This window comes from Oncorhynchus tshawytscha, linkage group LG09, assembly GCF_018296145.1.
Source record: "Oncorhynchus tshawytscha isolate Ot180627B linkage group LG09, Otsh_v2.0, whole genome shotgun sequence".
Lineage (NCBI taxonomy): Eukaryota > Metazoa > Chordata > Actinopteri > Salmoniformes > Salmonidae > Oncorhynchus > Oncorhynchus tshawytscha.
The window spans coordinates 24,356,727-24,374,027 of NC_056437.1; the positions used below are offsets into that span (position 1 = coordinate 24,356,727).

At 41.6% G+C, this 17,301-nt stretch overlaps 1 protein-coding gene across 2 annotated transcripts; it reads right to left on the minus strand.

Annotated features, from left to right (window-relative positions):
• Nucleotides 1–2,373: 2,373 nt before the first annotated feature.
• Nucleotides 2,374–13,876, minus strand: LOC112259332 (fibroblast growth factor receptor homolog 1). 2 transcript variants are annotated; one of them, XM_024434048.2, is made up of 13 exons: nt 13,355–13,876; nt 7,758–7,905; nt 7,573–7,669; nt 7,183–7,435; nt 6,946–7,084; nt 5,478–5,576; nt 5,205–5,365; nt 4,941–5,078; nt 4,744–4,855; nt 4,306–4,405; nt 3,561–3,660; nt 3,316–3,422; nt 2,374–2,559 (listed from the first exon to the last, which is right to left on the minus strand). In XM_024434048.2, the coding sequence occupies exons 2-12, from the start codon at nt 7,903–7,905 to the stop codon at nt 3,336–3,338; spliced, it is 1,434 nt and encodes a 477-aa protein (XP_024289816.1). In that variant the 5' UTR covers nt 13,355–13,876; the 3' UTR covers nt 2,374–2,559; nt 3,316–3,335. The 2 variants fall into 2 exon arrangements, with proteins under 2 accessions (XP_024289816.1, XP_024289814.1); XM_024434046.2 differs by lacking the exon at nt 2,374–2,559 and having other exon boundaries at nt 3,089–3,422.
• Between the last annotated feature and the right edge of the window lie 3,425 nt (nt 13,877–17,301).

The window sequence follows — 17,301 nt, forward strand, 5'->3', positions numbered from 1 at the left end:
GCAAGCTATTGTAGTCCAGCTTTTCCTGGGATTCCAAGAGCAAAGAAGCGTTTTTTAAGGAGAAAGGCCAGCAGAGCACATGGTGTGTAAGAGACAGAGGCTATGAGTTAGAAGCTTATTTATCGCCCATCATTCATGAGCTAAATATTTAATTTATTATCTGAAATTATTAGCTGAAAGAGGTAGGCTAGGATATATATATATATACTTTTTGAACAGGATTATCTATTTTGGATGCAATTTGAATGGAATTGATGGAGAGAGAGAAAGACAATGACATAGTGCTCCGGTGCACAATGATTTAAAGCAACAATATGCAAGTGGTATTCTGTTTTAAAACTATACAGCTAAAATAAATCAAAAATAATATTTACAATAAAAAAATTGGTTGACCCCCGAAAGTCAGATGGAGATGTGTAAATTAGATGTGCATTTAGTCCATATATTACTAGCATATGCTGCAGCAAATGTAGGGGCCACAATGGAAATTAGTCCCTGACTTTATTGTGCAATCCCAGTCACTTTTACAATGATTTGTTTATACTGTATATGTGGGTTTTTTTTACTGACAAATACAATCAATCAATCAATCCAAACTGTCCAGCTGCAATTTTATAATTGGAAAGAGACTAAAAAGTTTAATGACATTAAGAGATTGTCAAGCCAAGCCTTTGATACTTGGTAAGCCTAAGGTAGGAAGGGATGTGTTTTCTGTTTGTTGAGACAGTATATTTGTTGTTGTGTTGAAAATGAAAACCGTGATATTGAAGACCCGAAGTCGGTATGTTTTGTTTTGGTTGTGTGGTGCATTGGCACATAAATCTGTTGGTGGAAGATTTGTTGCATATACACTGCTCAAAAAAATAAAGGGAACACTTAAACAACACAATGTAACTCCAAGTCAATCACACTTCTGTGAAATCAAACTGTCCACTTAGGAAGCAACACTGATTGACAATACATTTCACATGCTGTTGTGCAAATGGAATAGACAACAGGTGGAAATTATAGGCAATTAGCAAGACACCCCCAATAAAGGAGTGGTTCTGCAGGTGGTGACCACAGACCACTTCTCAGTTCCTATGCTTCCTGGCTGATGTTTTGGTCACTTTTGAATGCTGCCGGTACTTTCACTCTAGTGGTAGCATGAGACGGAGTCTACAACCCACACAAGTGGCTCAGGTAGTGCAGCTCATCCAGGATGGCACATCAATGCGAGCTGTGGCAAGAAGGTTTGCTGTGTCTGTCAGCGTAGTGTCCAGAGCATGGAGGCGCTACCAAGAGACAGGCCAGTACATCAGGAGATGTGGATGAGGCCGTAGGAGGGCAACAACCCAGCAGCAGGACCGCTACCTCCGCCTTTGTGCAAGGAGGAGCAGGAGGAGCACTGCCAGAGCCCTGCAAAATGACCTCCAGCAGGCCACAAATGTGCATGTGTCTGCTCAAACGGTCAGAAACAGACTCCATGAGGGTGGTATGAGGGCCCGACGTCCACAGGTGGGTGTTGTGCTTACAGCCCAACACCGTGCAGGAGGTTTGGCATTTGCCAGAGAACACCAAGATTGACAAATTCGCCACTGGCGCCCTGTGCTCTTCACAGATGAAAGCAGGTTCACACTGAGCACATGTGACAGACGTGACAGAGTTTGGAGACGCCGTGGAGAACGTTCTGCTGCCTGCAACATCTTCCAGCATGACCGGTTTGGTGGTGGGTCAGTCATGGTGTGGGGTGGCATTTCTTTGGGGGGCCGCACAGCCCTCCATGTGCTCGCCAGAGGTAGCCTGACTGCCATTAGGTACCGAGATGAGATCCTCAGACCCCTTGTGAGACCATATGCTGGTGCCATGCTAGACCTCATGTGTCTGGAGTGTGTCAGCAGTTCCTGCAAGAGGAAGGCATTGATGCTATGGACTTTGATGCTATGGACCGTTCCCCAGACCTGAATCCAATTGAGCACATCTGGGACATCATGTCTCGCTCCATCCACGTTGCACCACAGACTACCACAGACTGTCCAGGAGTTGGCAGATGCTTTAGTCCAGGTCTGGGAGGAGAACCCTCAGGAGACCATCCGCCACCTCATCAGGAGCATGCCCAGGCATTGTGGAGGCCACACACACTACTGAGCCTCATTTTGACTTGTTTTAAGGACATTACATCAAAGTTGGATCAGCCTGTAGTGTGGTTTTTCACTTTAATTTTGAGTGTGACTCCAAATCCAGACCTCCATGGGTTGATAAATTTGATTTCCATTGATAATTTTTGTGTGATTTTGTTGTCAGCACATTCAACTATGTAAAGAAAAAAGTATTTAATAAGAATATTTCATTCATTCAGATCTAGGATGTGTTATTTTAGTGTTCCCGTTATTTTTTTGAGCAGTGTATTTTATATGATAAAATATGGCATCAAAATGTTGAAAATCTGATTCCCCCTAGCTGATCATTGTCTGCAACCGGCTTTGATCTTGAAGTAACGAAACAGGCAGGGAGAGTGAGCTCTTCTGTGGTTGTCAGCGAATCCTCAACCTTCTGGCCCGTAGCCCTGCATGGCACCAACTGTGCCACAAAAACATGCAGAAGTGGCAAAGTTGATATCCACATTTATAAACACAGGGTCACTAAAGTTATTATTATTTTAGTTAATTCCATTTACTTTACAGTACAAGGGGAGGGTCATGCATTTATGACACCTGGAGTTGAACCAGGTGAAAGCTGTGATCTGATTGATTTCACTTGTTAAATCCACTTCAATCAGTATAGCTGAATGGGAGAAGACATGTTAAAGAAGAATTTTTAAGCCTTGACAAGTGAGACATGGATTGTGTATGTGTGCTATTCTGTGAATGGGTGAATGGGCAAGACAAAAGATTTAAGTGCCTATGAACAGGGTATGGTAGTAGGTGCCAGGCGCACCGGTTTGAGTGTCTCAAGAACTGCAACACTGCTGGGTTTTTCACTCTCAACAGTTTCCTGTGTGTATCAAAAATGGTCCACCACCCAAAGGACATCCAGCCAACTTGACACAACTGTGGGAAGCATTGGAGTGAACATGGGCCAGCATCCATGTGGAATGCTTTTGACACCTTGTAGTCCATGCCCCGATGAATTGAGGCTGTTCTGAGAGCAAAAGGAAGTGCAACTTAATATTAAGTAGCTGTTCCTAATGTTTTGTCCACTCAGTGTAAGGTCATTGTAGTAGACCTACTTCCCTAAGTACAAGAAAAAGCAGATTTTGCAAACATGCACATCCAAACATGTTATGCATGAAGTAACTTGCACATATCAAAGATGATCTATATACTGAGGCTTCACCTCTTCCTCTCTACACATATTCAGTCGTCATGAAGGAGAGTAAGGCAGACTTGATCTTGGTCGCCATATCCAACATTGGCTAGTCTGTTGTTCACTTTGATGTAATCCTGCAGACAATATACAAACACAAATTACTGCATGGAAAGGTAACATTTTGCATGCCTAGATTGCCTCTTAAATACGTTTTTACAACAGAGAAGGATGGGAGATGCAAGGGGAACGGTAACTGAAAACGCCACACTCACTGCATCATCCTCCAGGATGTTCTCCAGGACACTGACTATGTCGTTGAAGGAGGGCCTTTGGGTGTAGGGCTCCAGCCAGCAGTCCTTCATCATCTGCAGTCTAGAAGGAAAGGGATATGTGGCATAAACACTGGTGTAACTCAGGCAGTTGTTGTTGCCATCCTGTACCTGTCCCGCAGGTGTGATGTTAGGATGTACCGATCCTGTGCAGGTGCTGTTACACGTGGTCTGCCACTGCGAGGACGATCGGCTGTCCATCCTGCCTCCCTGTAGCGCTGTTTTAGGCGTCTCACAGTAAGGACATTGCAATTTATTGCTCTGGCCACATCTGCAGTCCTCATGCCTCCTTGCAGCATGCCTAAGGCACGTTCACGCAGACGAGCAGAGACCCTGGCCATCTTTCTTTTGGTGTTTTTCAGTCATTAGAAAGGCCTCTTTAGTGTCCTAAGTTTTCATAACTGTGACCTTAATTGCCTACCGTCTGTAAGCTGTTAGTGTCTTAATGACCGTTCCACAGGTGCATGTTCATTAATTGGGAAACAGTGTTTAAACCCTTTACAATGATCTGTGAAGTTATTAGGATTTTTATGAATTATCTTTGAAAGACAGGGTCCTGAAAAAGGGACATTTCTTTCTTTTGCTAAGTTTACTAGCGCACCAGTATCATGCAAATACACATGAGCAGTCAGATATGCCTGGAAATATTCCATGTAAAAAAAGTATCTGAAGGGGGATAATTACTCACATCTCTGGCCTACATGTCTCTGGTTCTGAGTTCCTGTGTCCAGAGCAGATGTAGCGCACCACCAACTCTAAAGTCTCCAGGTTGGGATATGGTAAGGTCCCTAAGATTAAGACAAATCATTACAGCACTGTTAAAAAATACATGGCAAATGGAAATCCAGTATGGATGGTGTTAAGAGCTAGATGGGAGGGGTTGAATGGAGCTGAAGGGTGGGACTAATAACAACAAGATCACAAATGTAAAATATACTGTGTCTGTAAAATTGATATATTTTCAAAACTTTTGTGAAACAGCAAAGTTAAACATCTACAATGTAGAAAATAGTAAAAATAAGGAAAAACCCTTGAATTGATATACCCCTAAAAAATGAAAATTCATTAATAATACGTTAGTGAATACATTTTTCTCAGTTAATCTCAGGTGCTCTTTCCATTTTACCAAATGTTTGCATCTCCCACAGCACAATGCCAAATGCCCAGACATCCCCTTTGAAGCTGTAGTAGTTGTTTCTGAAGAACTCTGGGGGATACCAACGCAGGGGCACTTTTTGCTACGAACAGAACCAAATAAGAACAGCCAAGTTAAATTATGCTCTGGTCACAACATCTGGGTGACTCCAAGACAGTCCTCCTCACCAAGTGGTCTCCTTTGTGGCTGCTGCGACGGCTGCTCAAAAGAGTCAGGTCTTGGGCCAGTCCAAACTCCGCCAGCTTCACCTCTCTGGGGAAATGGTTAACCATGATGTTCCTCAGGGCTAGGTCACAGTGCACCACCTGTAGTATGAACAATTGTGCAACAGAGATTATGGGGACTGTAGTCAAATATGTATGTGTGGTGACCACAGGCAAAAGTGAAATATATGACATTGTTGATGGATTTTTCAAATGATTCTAATGTACCATTTTAGAGTGCAGGTGTCTCATTGCATGGGCAATGTGATATGCTGCTGTGGTGAAGTGCTTTTGCAGATCACTGTCTCTGCTCAGTTGGTGTTGATTCACTTGCAGGAAACTGCGCAGGGTCCCACTGCTCACCGACTCCAGGATCAGCATGTAAGGAGCTGGAGTAAAGGAAAATGAAACACACACAACACCACCTTAGTGTATAACTTTTTGCCATGGTCCAAATTTCAGAAACAATGAATGCTTAATAAACGAGTCTGTGACTCTTACCCTGTGTGATGTTCCAGTCTAGCAGCTGCAGCACGTTCTTGTGGGTACCCAGCTTCCTCATGATGTTCACCTCTCTGGCTACCCTCCTGTGGGTAACCCCTACAGAGAACAAACCACGCTTATCAACTGTTTTGGTAGGTATAAGCTCCTGGGTGCATTTCAAACAGTAAACCTCTGATGGTGAGGGCTGTGATTGGTACATGTATTATTGTGAGGTGTACAGTGCATTGTCTTTTTGGTATTGTCTAACAAAAAAATAAACGTCCTCAAACTGTCAACTGTGTTTATTTTCAGCAAACTTAACATGTGTAAATATTTGTATGAACATAACAAGATTCAACAACTGAGACATAAACTGAACAAGTTCCACAGACAAGTGACTAACAGAAATGGAATAATGTGACCATGAACAAAGGGAGGGTCAAAATAAATAATAACAGTCAGTATCTGGTGTGGCCACCAGCTGCATTAGGTACTGCAGCGCATCTCCTCCTCATGGACTGCAACAGATTTGCCAGTTATTGCTGTGAGATGTTACCCTACTCTTCCACCAAGACATTCCTGTCTAGCAGGAAATCACGCACAGAATGAGCAGTATGGCTGGTGGCATTGTCATGCTGGAGGGTCATGACAGAATGAGCCTGCAGGAAGGCTACCACATTAGGGAGGAGGATGTCTTCCCTATAACGCACAGCGTTGAGATTGCCTGCAATGACATCAAGCTCAGTCCGATGATGCTGTGACACACCGTCCCAGACCATGACGGACCCTCCACCTCCAAATCGATCCCGCTCCAGAGTACAGGCCTCGGTGTAACGATCATTCCTTCGACAATAAACGCGAATCCGACAATCACCTCTGGTGAGAGAAAACCGCGACTCATCGGTGAAGAGCACTTTTTGCCAGTCCTGTCTGGTCCAGTGACAGTGGGTTTGTGCCCATAGGCGACGTTGTTGCCGGTGATGTCTGGTGAGGTGTTGTTACACGTGGTCTGCCACTGCAAGGACGATCAGCTGTCCGTCCTGTCTCCCTGTAGCGCTGTCGTAGGCGTCTCACAGTATGGACATTGCAATTTATTGCCCTGGCCACATCCGCAGTCCTCATGCCTCCTTGCAGCATGCCTAAGGCACATTCACGCAGTTGAGCAGGGACCCTGGCCATCTTTCTTTTGGTGTTTTTCAGAGTCAGTAGAAAGGCCTCTTTAGTGTCCTAAGTTTTCATAACTGTGACCTTAATTGACTCCTGTCTGTAAGCTGTTAGTGTCTTAATGACCATTCCACAGGTGCTTGTTCATTAATTGTTTATGATTCATTGAACAAGCATAGGAAACAGTGTTTAAAGCCTTTACAATGAAGATCTGTGAAGTTATTTGGATTTTTACAAATTATCTTTGAAAGACAGGGTCCTGAAAAAGGGATGTTACTTTTTTAGCTGAGTTTAGTAGTAAGCTTGGTGGATTTGACATTACCCTCTTTGGTCATCTTGCAGGTGACAATGGAGTGACCCTTGCAGGTGCCATGCGTCATCTTAGCCTTGTAGTACACCCCTTCCCTCCCTGCTTTGATGAGTTGCTGCATGCCCAGCCCTGATGTGTTGAAGCAGGAACCCTGGGAAATTAAGTCCACGCTGTTACAACATTCTACAGCTAGATTTAAGTATGAGAATGTTATTTTACCCTGTAGCTTTTTCTTCAACCTGAGTTTACCGTTTGCTGTGGTCTCCAGAGAGACCTAGAAGCTGACTTGGTTGTCTGCCTGAGCAGGGGAGTGGGCGAGCTAGTGTTCTGATACTCCTGTCCCAGAGTGACAGACACAAGCTCTAGTGGGCTTCTAGTCTCACGCACTAGACACTTCCTCAGGGTTAGGGGACTTAGAGCTGGGGGGTTGGATGGAGGAGCTCTGCCCAATAGACCCTCAACACCCTGCAGCTCTTGAATGGTGTGAATCAAAGTGCGATACCTGGAAAGGGTATGAAGAAAGTTAGTTGTACTGTATATTACTGCATCCAGTATGGAATAAACACATCCGCCGCTGATACTGTATTAAGGAAAGGTACACGTTTGATATGTTAACAAGTAGTTGAGCTATAAACTTACTTCATTGTCCACAGAATGGCCAGTAAAAGGACAATGGTAACAGTAAACCCAGAAATACTGATTAAAATGTAGAACATCCCATTAAATTTGACACCATCTGAGAAAAGACATGTTCACCGTTACATCACAGCATGAGAAACCGCCATCAGTAAACATCTCACATGACATATGATTATATGACTCACCTACTATAGGATCTGTTGAGGATGTATTATCAAGATAATTGATTATATTTGAAGGTCTTGTTACGTTGTTGATGAGGGAGGTTTCTGTGTGATTGTTGCTTGTATTCACATATGACATTGTTCTTTTGAGTGCGCACATTGCCTTCATCTGAGGAATCGAGCAAAAATGTGAAATGATGAGCAAGAAGTTGTTCTAAAGTCCCCATCCACATCGATGGGACCACAGTGGAGAAGGTGGAAAGCTTCAAGTTCATCAGCGTACACATCACTGATGATCTGAAATGGTCTACCCACACAAACACCTCAGGAGGCTGAAGAAATTTGGCTTGGCCCCTAAGAACCTCAAACTTTTACAGGGGCACGATAGAGAGCATCCTGTCGGGCTGTATCACTGCCTGCTACGGCACCAGCAACCGCAAGGCTCTCCAGAGGGTGGTGCAGTCTGCCCAACGCATCACCGGGGGCACACAGCCTGCCCTCCAGCACCCAATGTCACAGGAAGGCCAAAAAGATCATCAAGGACATCAACTACCTAAGCCACGGCCTGTTCTACCCGCTATCATCCAGAAGGCAAAGGTCAGTACAGGTTCATCAAAGCTGGGACCAAGAGACTGAAAAACATCTTCTATCTCAAGGCCATCAGACTGTTAAATAGCCATCACTAGCCAGCTACCACCCGGTTACTCAACCCTGCACCTTAGTAGCTGCCCTATATACATTGTCATGACGTGTCCCTTTCTGGGTATAGATCGGGGCTTCCCCCTCTCTGTCTCTCCTACACCCAGGTTCGGTCATCTCAGGTCGTAATTCCTGGCGGAGACTCTCTTCCCCTTTTCATGCAGAGAGACCACAGAGTGAACAAAGGATTTCACATGGCCAAACCCCTAAATCCCCAAAATGGGAAAATGAAACAAAATGTCCACTTCTGAGAAGGTGGGAATGGTCCGTGGACACTTAACTTAGGGGGCAGCTTTGGGAATTTTGGATGAAAAGCGTGCCCAAATTAAACTGCCTGCTACTCAGCCATAAAAGCTAGAATATGCATGTGGTAGATTTGGATAGAAAACACTCTGAAGTTTCTAAAACAGTTTGAATGATGTCTGTGAGTATAACAGAACTCATATGGCAGGAAAAAACCTGGGAAAAAATCCTACCAGGAAGTGGGAAATCTGAGGTTTGTAGTTTTTCAACTCTTAGCCTGCACAGTGTCTATGGGGTCATATTGCACTTCCTAAGGCTTCCACTAGATGTCAACAGTATTTAGAACCTTGTTTGAGGCTTCTACTGTGAAATGGGGGCGAATGAGAGGGGATTGAGTCAGAGGTCTGCCAGAGAGGCACGAGCTCAGTCTCACGCATTCACGTGAGAGCGAGTTCTGTTCCATTGCATTTCTACCGACAAAGGAATTCCCCGGTTGGAACATTAGTGAAGATTTATGTTAAAAACATCCTAAAGATTGATTCTATACATCGTTTGACATGTTTCTACAAATTGTAATATGACTTTTCTTCTGGACCTGCCCGCGTGTCGTGAGTTTGGATTTGTGAATTGAACGCGTTAACAAAAGGAGCTATTTGGACATAAATGATGGACATTGTCGAACAAAACAAACATTTATTGTGGAACTGGGATTCCTGTGAGTGCATTCTGATGAAGATCATCAAAAGTAATTGAATATATACAGTGCCTTGCGAAAGTATTCGGCCCCCTTGAACTTTGCGACCTTTTGCCACATTTCAGGCTTCAAACATAAAGATATAAAACTGTATTTTTTTGTGAAGAATCAACAACAAGTGGGACACAATCATGAAGTGGAACGACATTTATTGGATATTTCAAACTTTTTTAACAAATCAAAAACTGAAAAATTGGGCGTGCAAAATTATTCAGCCCCCTTAAGTTAATACTTTTTAGCGCCACCTTTTGCTGCGATTACAGCTGTAAGTCACTTGGGGTATGTCTCTATCAGTTTTGCACATCGAGAGACTGAAATTTTTTCCCATTCCTCCTTGCAAAACAGCTCGAGCTCAGTGAGGTTGGATGGAGAGCATTTGTGAACAGCAGTTTTTAGTTCTTTCCACAGATTCTCGATTGGATTCAGGGGGGCCGAATACTTTCGCAAGGCACTGTATATATAATGTTTTTTCTGACTTCTGTTGACTCCAACATGGCGGATATCTGTTTGGCTTGATTTGTCGTCTGAGCGCCGTACTCAGATTATTGCATTGGTTTTCCGTAAAGTTTAAAAAAAAATCTGACACAGCGGTTGCATTAAGGAGAAGTGGATCTAAAATTCCATGCACAAGTTGTATGTTTTAGCAATGTTTATTATGAGTATTTCTATAAGTTCATGTGGCTCTCTGCAAAATCACCGGATGTTTTGGAAATACTGAACATAACGCGCCAATGTAAACTCTAATTTTTGGGATAGAAATATGAACTTTACCGAACAAAACATACATGTATTGTGTAACATGAAGTCTTATGAGTGTCATCTGATGAAGATTATCAAAGGTTAGTGATTAATTTTATCTATATTTCTGCTTTTTGTGACTCCTCTCTTTTGCTGGAAAAATGGCTGTGTTTTTTTGTGACTTGGCTCTGACCTAACGTAATCGTTTGGTTTGCTTTCGTCGTAAAGCCTTTTTGAAATTGGACACTGTGACTGGATTTACAACAAGTGTATCTTTAAAGTGGTGTAAAATACATGTCTGTTTGAGGAATATTAGCTATGGGATTTCTGTTGATTTGAATTTGGCGCCCTGCAGTTTCACTGGCTGTTGACGAGGTGGGACGCTACCGTCCCACGTACCCTAGAGAGGTTAAGGGACGGGTATGACAAGCGTGTTTCATTTGGTGACCTCAGAGAAGACAGGAAACACACATAACTACAGTTGAAGTCGGAAGTTTACATACACCTTAGCCAAATACATTTAAACTCAGTTTTTCACCATTTCTGACAATTAATCAGAGTAAAAATTCCCTGTCTTAGGTCAGTTAGGATCATCACTTTATTTTAAGAATGTGAAATTTCAGAATAATAGTAAAGAGAATGATTTATTTCAGGTTTTGTTTCTTTCACCACATTCCCAGCGGGTCCGAACTTTACATACTCTCAATTAGTATTTGGTCAAACTTGGGTCAAACATTTTGGGTAGCCTTCCATGCGCTTTCCACAATAAGTTGGGTGAATTTTGGCCCATTCCTCCTGACAGAGCTGATGTAACTGAGTCAGGTTTGTAGGCCTCCTTGCTCGCACACGCTTTTTCAGTTCTGCCCACAAATTTTCAATAAGATTGAGGTCAGGGCTTTCCTAAAAAGTACGATCTTTGTCCCCATGTGCAGTTGCAAACCGTAGTCTGGCTTTTTTTATGGCGGTTTTTGAGAAGTGGCTTCTCCTTGCTGAGCGACATTTCAGGTTATGTTGACATAGGACTTGTTTTACTGTGGATATGGATACTTTTGTACCTGTTTCCTCCAGCATCTTCACAGGGTCCTTTGCTGTTGTTCTGGGATTGATTTGCACTTTTCGCAGCAAAGTACGTTCATCTCTTGGAGACAGAACTCGTCTCCTTCCTGGGCGGTATGATGGCTGCTTGGTCCCATGGTGTTTATACTTGTGTACTATTGTTTGTACAGATGAACGTGGTACTGTCAGGCGTTTGGAAATTCCACCCAAGGATGAATCAGACTTGTGGAGGTCCACAATTGTTTTTCTGGGGTCTTGGCAGATTTCTTATGATTTTCCCATGATGTCAAGCAAAAAGGCACTGAGTTTGAAGGTAGGCCTTGAAATACATCCACAGGTACACCTCCAATTGACTCAAATGATGTCATGTCTTTAGAAGCTTCTGATAGGCTAATTGACATAATTTATCAGAAGCTTCTAAAGCCATGACATAATTTTCTGGAATTTTCCAAGCTGTTTAAAGGCACAGTCATCTTAGTGTATGTAAACTTCTGACCCACTGGAATTGTGATACAATGAATTATAAGTGAAATAATCTGTCTGCAAACAATTGTTGGAAAAATGACTTGTGTCATGCACAAAGTAAATGTCCTAACCGACTTGCCAAAACTATAGTTCGTTAACAAGAAATTAGTGGAGTGGTTGAAAAACAAGTTTTAATGACTCCAACCTAAGTGTTTGTAAACTTCCGTCCTCAACTGTATATCTCTGAATGTGCACATTTCTCAATTATGATGTTTCCATCTAATTCTTGTATAAAATGAATGAGTTGAAGATGAAACTATTTGTGAAATGATGTAATGTGATGTTAAGCCTTTAATGTGATAGAACTGTATTCCCTTTAAAGTTTAACTAAGTCATTGACCCGCCCCCGTGAGCACAGACATGATCAGGCATCATAGAACTGCCTTTTCTACTGTCCCCCCCGAGGAAATCCTCTTCAGACCATGCGTACCTCTGTGTAAACTGACGTGGCACAGGTTTGAGTACCAAGACTAAGCAAACCCACCCGCGTGAGCTGTGATTGCAAATAGTTATTGAATTCCTAACCATACCACGTGGAGCATTGGCTACACGGCTGGAAATGGTTCAACTCTGAGACTATCAATCCCTACAGAATAAGAGCAAATCTTAGATACTAATTACTAGTCTGCAGCTAGAAATTATGTAAACCTGGGATGCGAAGAGATCACGACGACACATGGGTGTAAATATATATCGATTGCAATTATTCCCAAATGAGTGAGTGTTCATGTGCAAAGGATTAGCATTTCAATAAATATAATTATCAACTGTGTGTAGTGATCCCTTTTGTCTTTCCCACTCTTTCTGTCCACACCCACTTCCCTTTGTCCACCAAGCCATCATATTGGATTAGCCCATTGGGGAATCTTCCCTATCCTTGTTAGCAACCTATCTACTGTTTGTTTGTTTATGCATTTCTGTGATTATTTAGTTAGTAAATAAATGATTAAGCCAATTGGTGTATAGATGATTCATAGTAAAGGCTGTGTTCGCGGAGATAACCAACAATTTACGACGTTTGGATTGAGACTGGTGTGAGGTAAAGAATAATTCATTAGTAGAAGACTAATTGATCAGATATTAAAATATCTGAAGAGTTATAATTTGGTAATCTGAAGATTTTCCTTAGTGCCCTGACTTCCTAGTTAATTACGTTTACATGATTAGTTTAATCACGTAATAATAATTAGAGAATTGATTTGATATAATAAATCTTCACTTTTAATGATGCCAAAGACACGACAGCATAGGCATGGAATCACTGGCCACTTTAATACTGGAACACTAGTCACTTTAATAATGTTTACATACTGCTTTACTCATCTTATATGTATATACTGTATTCTATTTTAGTCAATCCCACTCTGACATTGCTCGTCCTAACATTTATATATTTCTTAATTCCATTCTTTACTTCTAGATATGTGTATTGTTGTGAATTGTTAGATACTACTGCACTGTTGAAACTAGGAACACAAGCATTTCACTACACCCGCAATGTCTGTTAAATATGTGTGTGACCAATAAAATGTTATTTGAAGTAGGCATAGAGCTATAATTAGTTTTTAATTAGTTTTATTGAGCTGATATAGAGAGATCTTACCCATAGAGCCCATGCAGGTAGATATTCAAACACCTTCTATCCAAATTCATGTGAAATCTTTTCTATTGTGATCACTTTGTGGACCACCTACATATGTTCTTTACCTCACTTCCTGTTGTCCCTCACTCACAGGAAAGAGGAGCTTAGTCTTCAGCACCACTGTCTCGCTGCAACAATTTAGCTTTCAAGTCATCCTACAATCATGTACTAGTATGAGCTTTTGGGTGACAAAAGAAGTGGCTGTTGATTAACACTTTATGACGGGCCACTTATTGTTTTAAATGAAACATTAAGAGTTAAAGCTGGAAATTTGGCCATGTGTAAAAAAAAAAGAAGTTTCCATTTAGTCATCTCTGTGGTTATCAAGCATGTGTGTCATGGACTGCTTATGAGGTGGGAGGCATTTCCCTGCAGTGCTCTGATGTTTACATTCACCAACAGTTACATATCTCTAAGGGGGATGGGGGCCGACATGGTGTCTATGTTGTGGTTTCCTTATAGGAAGTACTTCTACAACAGTTCTTTGAGCTTTGCTTCTCGAACATATGTGGTCCTAAGGTTTATTAACTCCTGGGGATTACTATACAACAGACCATTCTGAGAATATTGTCTAGTTTAGGCTAGTTATGACATTGTTATTAAGTCATGACCATTATACATTTACATGACATTTTTCATGTTAACCATCCCAATTTTTAAAAACCTTTATTTAACTAGGCAAGTCAGTTAAGAACAAATTCTTATTTTCAATGACGGCCTAGGAACAGTGGGTTAACTGCCTTGTTCAGGGGCCAAACAACAGATTTTTACCTTGTCAATTTGAGGATTCGATCTTGTAATCTTTCGGTTATTAGTCCAACGCTGTAACCACTAGGCTACCTGCCGCCGAATAAGTCTGTACAAGAAAAAGGGAGACAGGCTGTGTAGTTCATTGGCTGCTTTAATAGTTACAGAAACTAATTCACTCCATATACAAGGCAGATTTTACAGTTCATATTCCAATACATCCTTTTTACAAAAGTATTTATGTACATTTAAGTTTTTCCTCAAGGGTTATTGCAAAATACATTTTAAATTTAAACATTTTACAAAAGTACATGAAATTAATAAATTAAAAAACTAAATAGACATAAAACAAAATAAATAAATAATTCAGTAGTATTCACTGCATCAAGCTTTTCGGGGGGACAATTCTGAAAATGACCACGGCAATAGCCGGCTAATGTTAAAAATGTAAAAAAATATAATTGTTATCAGGATGTGTATCATTCTACCATCATAGGCCAGGTAGAGTTGGTAGGTTTCTGTCCAGCTGTTATAATCAGTAATTGATTCACCAAATAAAGCATATACCTCAACAAGACTTAAGAAATGAGAGCTGTGTATTGTACTGGATATACTATAGCTCACAGCCTAGAGTTTGTGATTTTTTTTTCTCCATCTGATTAGATTCAATTCAACTCCTATGTGTCACATACAGTGTATGTCAATATAGTTACAGTAAATACATCTTTCAAAGCTCAGAGGGAAAAGCTAGCTATTCACTTGTTGAATAACGGTAAGGTAAAACTGCTCAAACTGTCAAATGTTCCACTCTGCCTAAATCAAATACCCCATACCCATGGCATTCAGAAAGATGCAACATTATTCACAACTTCTGCCCTTCGAATTTGTGATCTCATGACTTGCATTAGGGCTCCCGAGTGGCGCAGCGGTCTAAGGTACTGCATCTCAGTGCTAGAGGTGTCACTATAAACACCCTGGGTCGAATCCAGGCTGTATAACAACCGTCCGTGATTGGGAGGCCCATAGGGCGGCGCACAATTGGTCCAGCGTCGTCAGGGTTTGGCCAGTGTTAGGCCGTCATTGTAAATAAGAATTATCATAACTGACTTGCCTAGTTAAATAAAACAATGTACAGTTGAAGTCGGAAGTTTGCACTTAGGTTGGAGTCATTAAAACTCCTTTTTCAACCACGCCACAAATTTCTTGCTAAAACATTATAGTTTTGGCGAGCCGGTTAGGATATCTACTTTGTGCATGACCCAACTCATTTTTCCAACAATTGTTTACAGATTATTTCACTTAATCACAATTCCAGTGGGTCAGAAACGTACATACACTAAGTTGACTATGCCTTTAGACAGCTTGGAAATTCCAGAAAATGTCATGGCTTTAGAAGCTTATGATAGGCTAATTGACATCATTTGAGTCAATTGGAGGTGAAGCTGTGGATGTATTTCAAGGCCTACCTTCAAACTCAGTGCCTTTTTGCTTGAAATCATGGGGAAATCAAAAGAAATCAGGCAAGACCTCAGATTTTTTTTGTAGACCTCTACAAGTCTGGTTCATTCCTGAGAGGAATTTCAAAATGCCTGACAGTACCACGTCCATCTGTACAAACAACAGTACGAAGGTATAAACACCATGGGACCACGCAGCCATCATACAGGCCAAGAAGGAGACGTGTTCTGTCTCCTAGAGATGAATGTACTTTGCTGCGAAAAGTGCAAATCAATCCCAGATCAACAGCAAAAGGACCTTGTGAAGATGCTGGAGGAAACCAGTAGAAAAGTTACTATATCCACAGTAAAACAAGTCCTATATCGACATAACCTGAAAGGCCGCTCAGCAACGAAGAAGCCACTGCTCCAAAGCCGCCAGTAAAAAGCCAGACTACGGTTTGCAACTACACATGGGGACAAAGATCGTACTTTTTGGAGAAATGTCCTCTGGTCTGATGAAACAAAAATGGAACTGTTTGGCCTTGATGACCATCATTATGTTTGGAGGAAAAAGGAGGAGGCTTGCAAGCCGAAGAACACCAGCCCAACCGTGAAGCAGGGGGGGGGGGCAGCATCATGTTGTGGGGGTGCTTTGCTGCAGGAGGGACCGGTGCACTGCCTCATGATGCCATCTATTTTGTGAAGGAAAATGTGGATATATCGAAGCAACATCTCAAGACATCTGTCAGGAAGTTAAAGCTTGGTCACAAATGGGTCTTCCAAATGGACAATGACACCAAGCATACTTCCAAAGTTGTGGCACAATGGCTTAAGGACAACAAAGTCAAGGTATTGGAGTGGCCATCACAAAGCCTTGATCTCAATCCTATAGAAAATTTGACGGCAGAACTGAAAAAGCGTGTGCAAGCAAGGACTGAATTTAAATGTATTTGGCTAAGGTGTATGTAAACTTCCAACTTCAACTGTATACACTACCGTTCAAAAGTTTAGGGTCACTTAGAAATGTCCTTGTTTTTTTTAAAGGAAAAATCACATTTGACCATTAAAATAACATCAAATTGATCAGAAATACAGTGTAGACATTGTTAATGTTGTCAATGACTTGTAGCTGGAAACGGCAGATTTTTTAAATGGAATATCTATATAGGCGTACAGAGGCCTAACCATCACACCTGTGTTCCAATGGCACGTTGTGTTAGCTAATCCAAGTTCATCATTTTAAAAGGCTAATTGATCATTAGAAAACTCTTTTGCAACTATGTTAGCACAGCTGAAAACAGTTGTTTTTTTATTTATTTTTTATTTTACTAGGCAAGTCAGTCAAGAACAAATTCTTATTTTCAATGACGGCCTAGGAACAGTGGGTTAACTGCCTGTTCAGGGGCAGAACGACAGATTTGTACCTTGTCAGCTCGGGGATTCGAACTTGCAACCTTTCAATTACTAGTCCAACGCTCTAACCACTAGGCTACCCTGCCACCCCCCTGATTTCTTTTTTTTTCTGATTAAAGAAGCAATAAAACTGTCCTTCTTTAGACTAGTCGAGCATCAGCATTTGTGGGTTCGATTACAGGCTCAAAATGGCCAGAAACAAATAACTTATTTCTGAAACTCGTCAGTATATTCTTGTTCTGAGAAATTAAAGCTATTCCAGATCTCGTAGAAAGCTGTGTCCCTTCACAGAACAGTGCAAACTGGCCC

Coding starts and splice junctions, on each gene's coding strand:
- LOC112259332 (XM_024434048.2), bottom strand. CDS start 7,905: ATGAAGGCAATGTGCGCACTCAAAAGAACAATGTCATATGTGAATACA. Junction 5,577..6,945: donor CTGCAAGATGACCAAAGAGG/GTAATGTCAAAT, acceptor TGTTCTCTGTAG/GGGTTACCCACAGGAGGGTA. Junction 5,079..5,204: donor GACACCTGCACTCTAAAATG/GTACATTAGAAT, acceptor TTCATACTACAG/GTGGTGCACTGTGACCTAGC.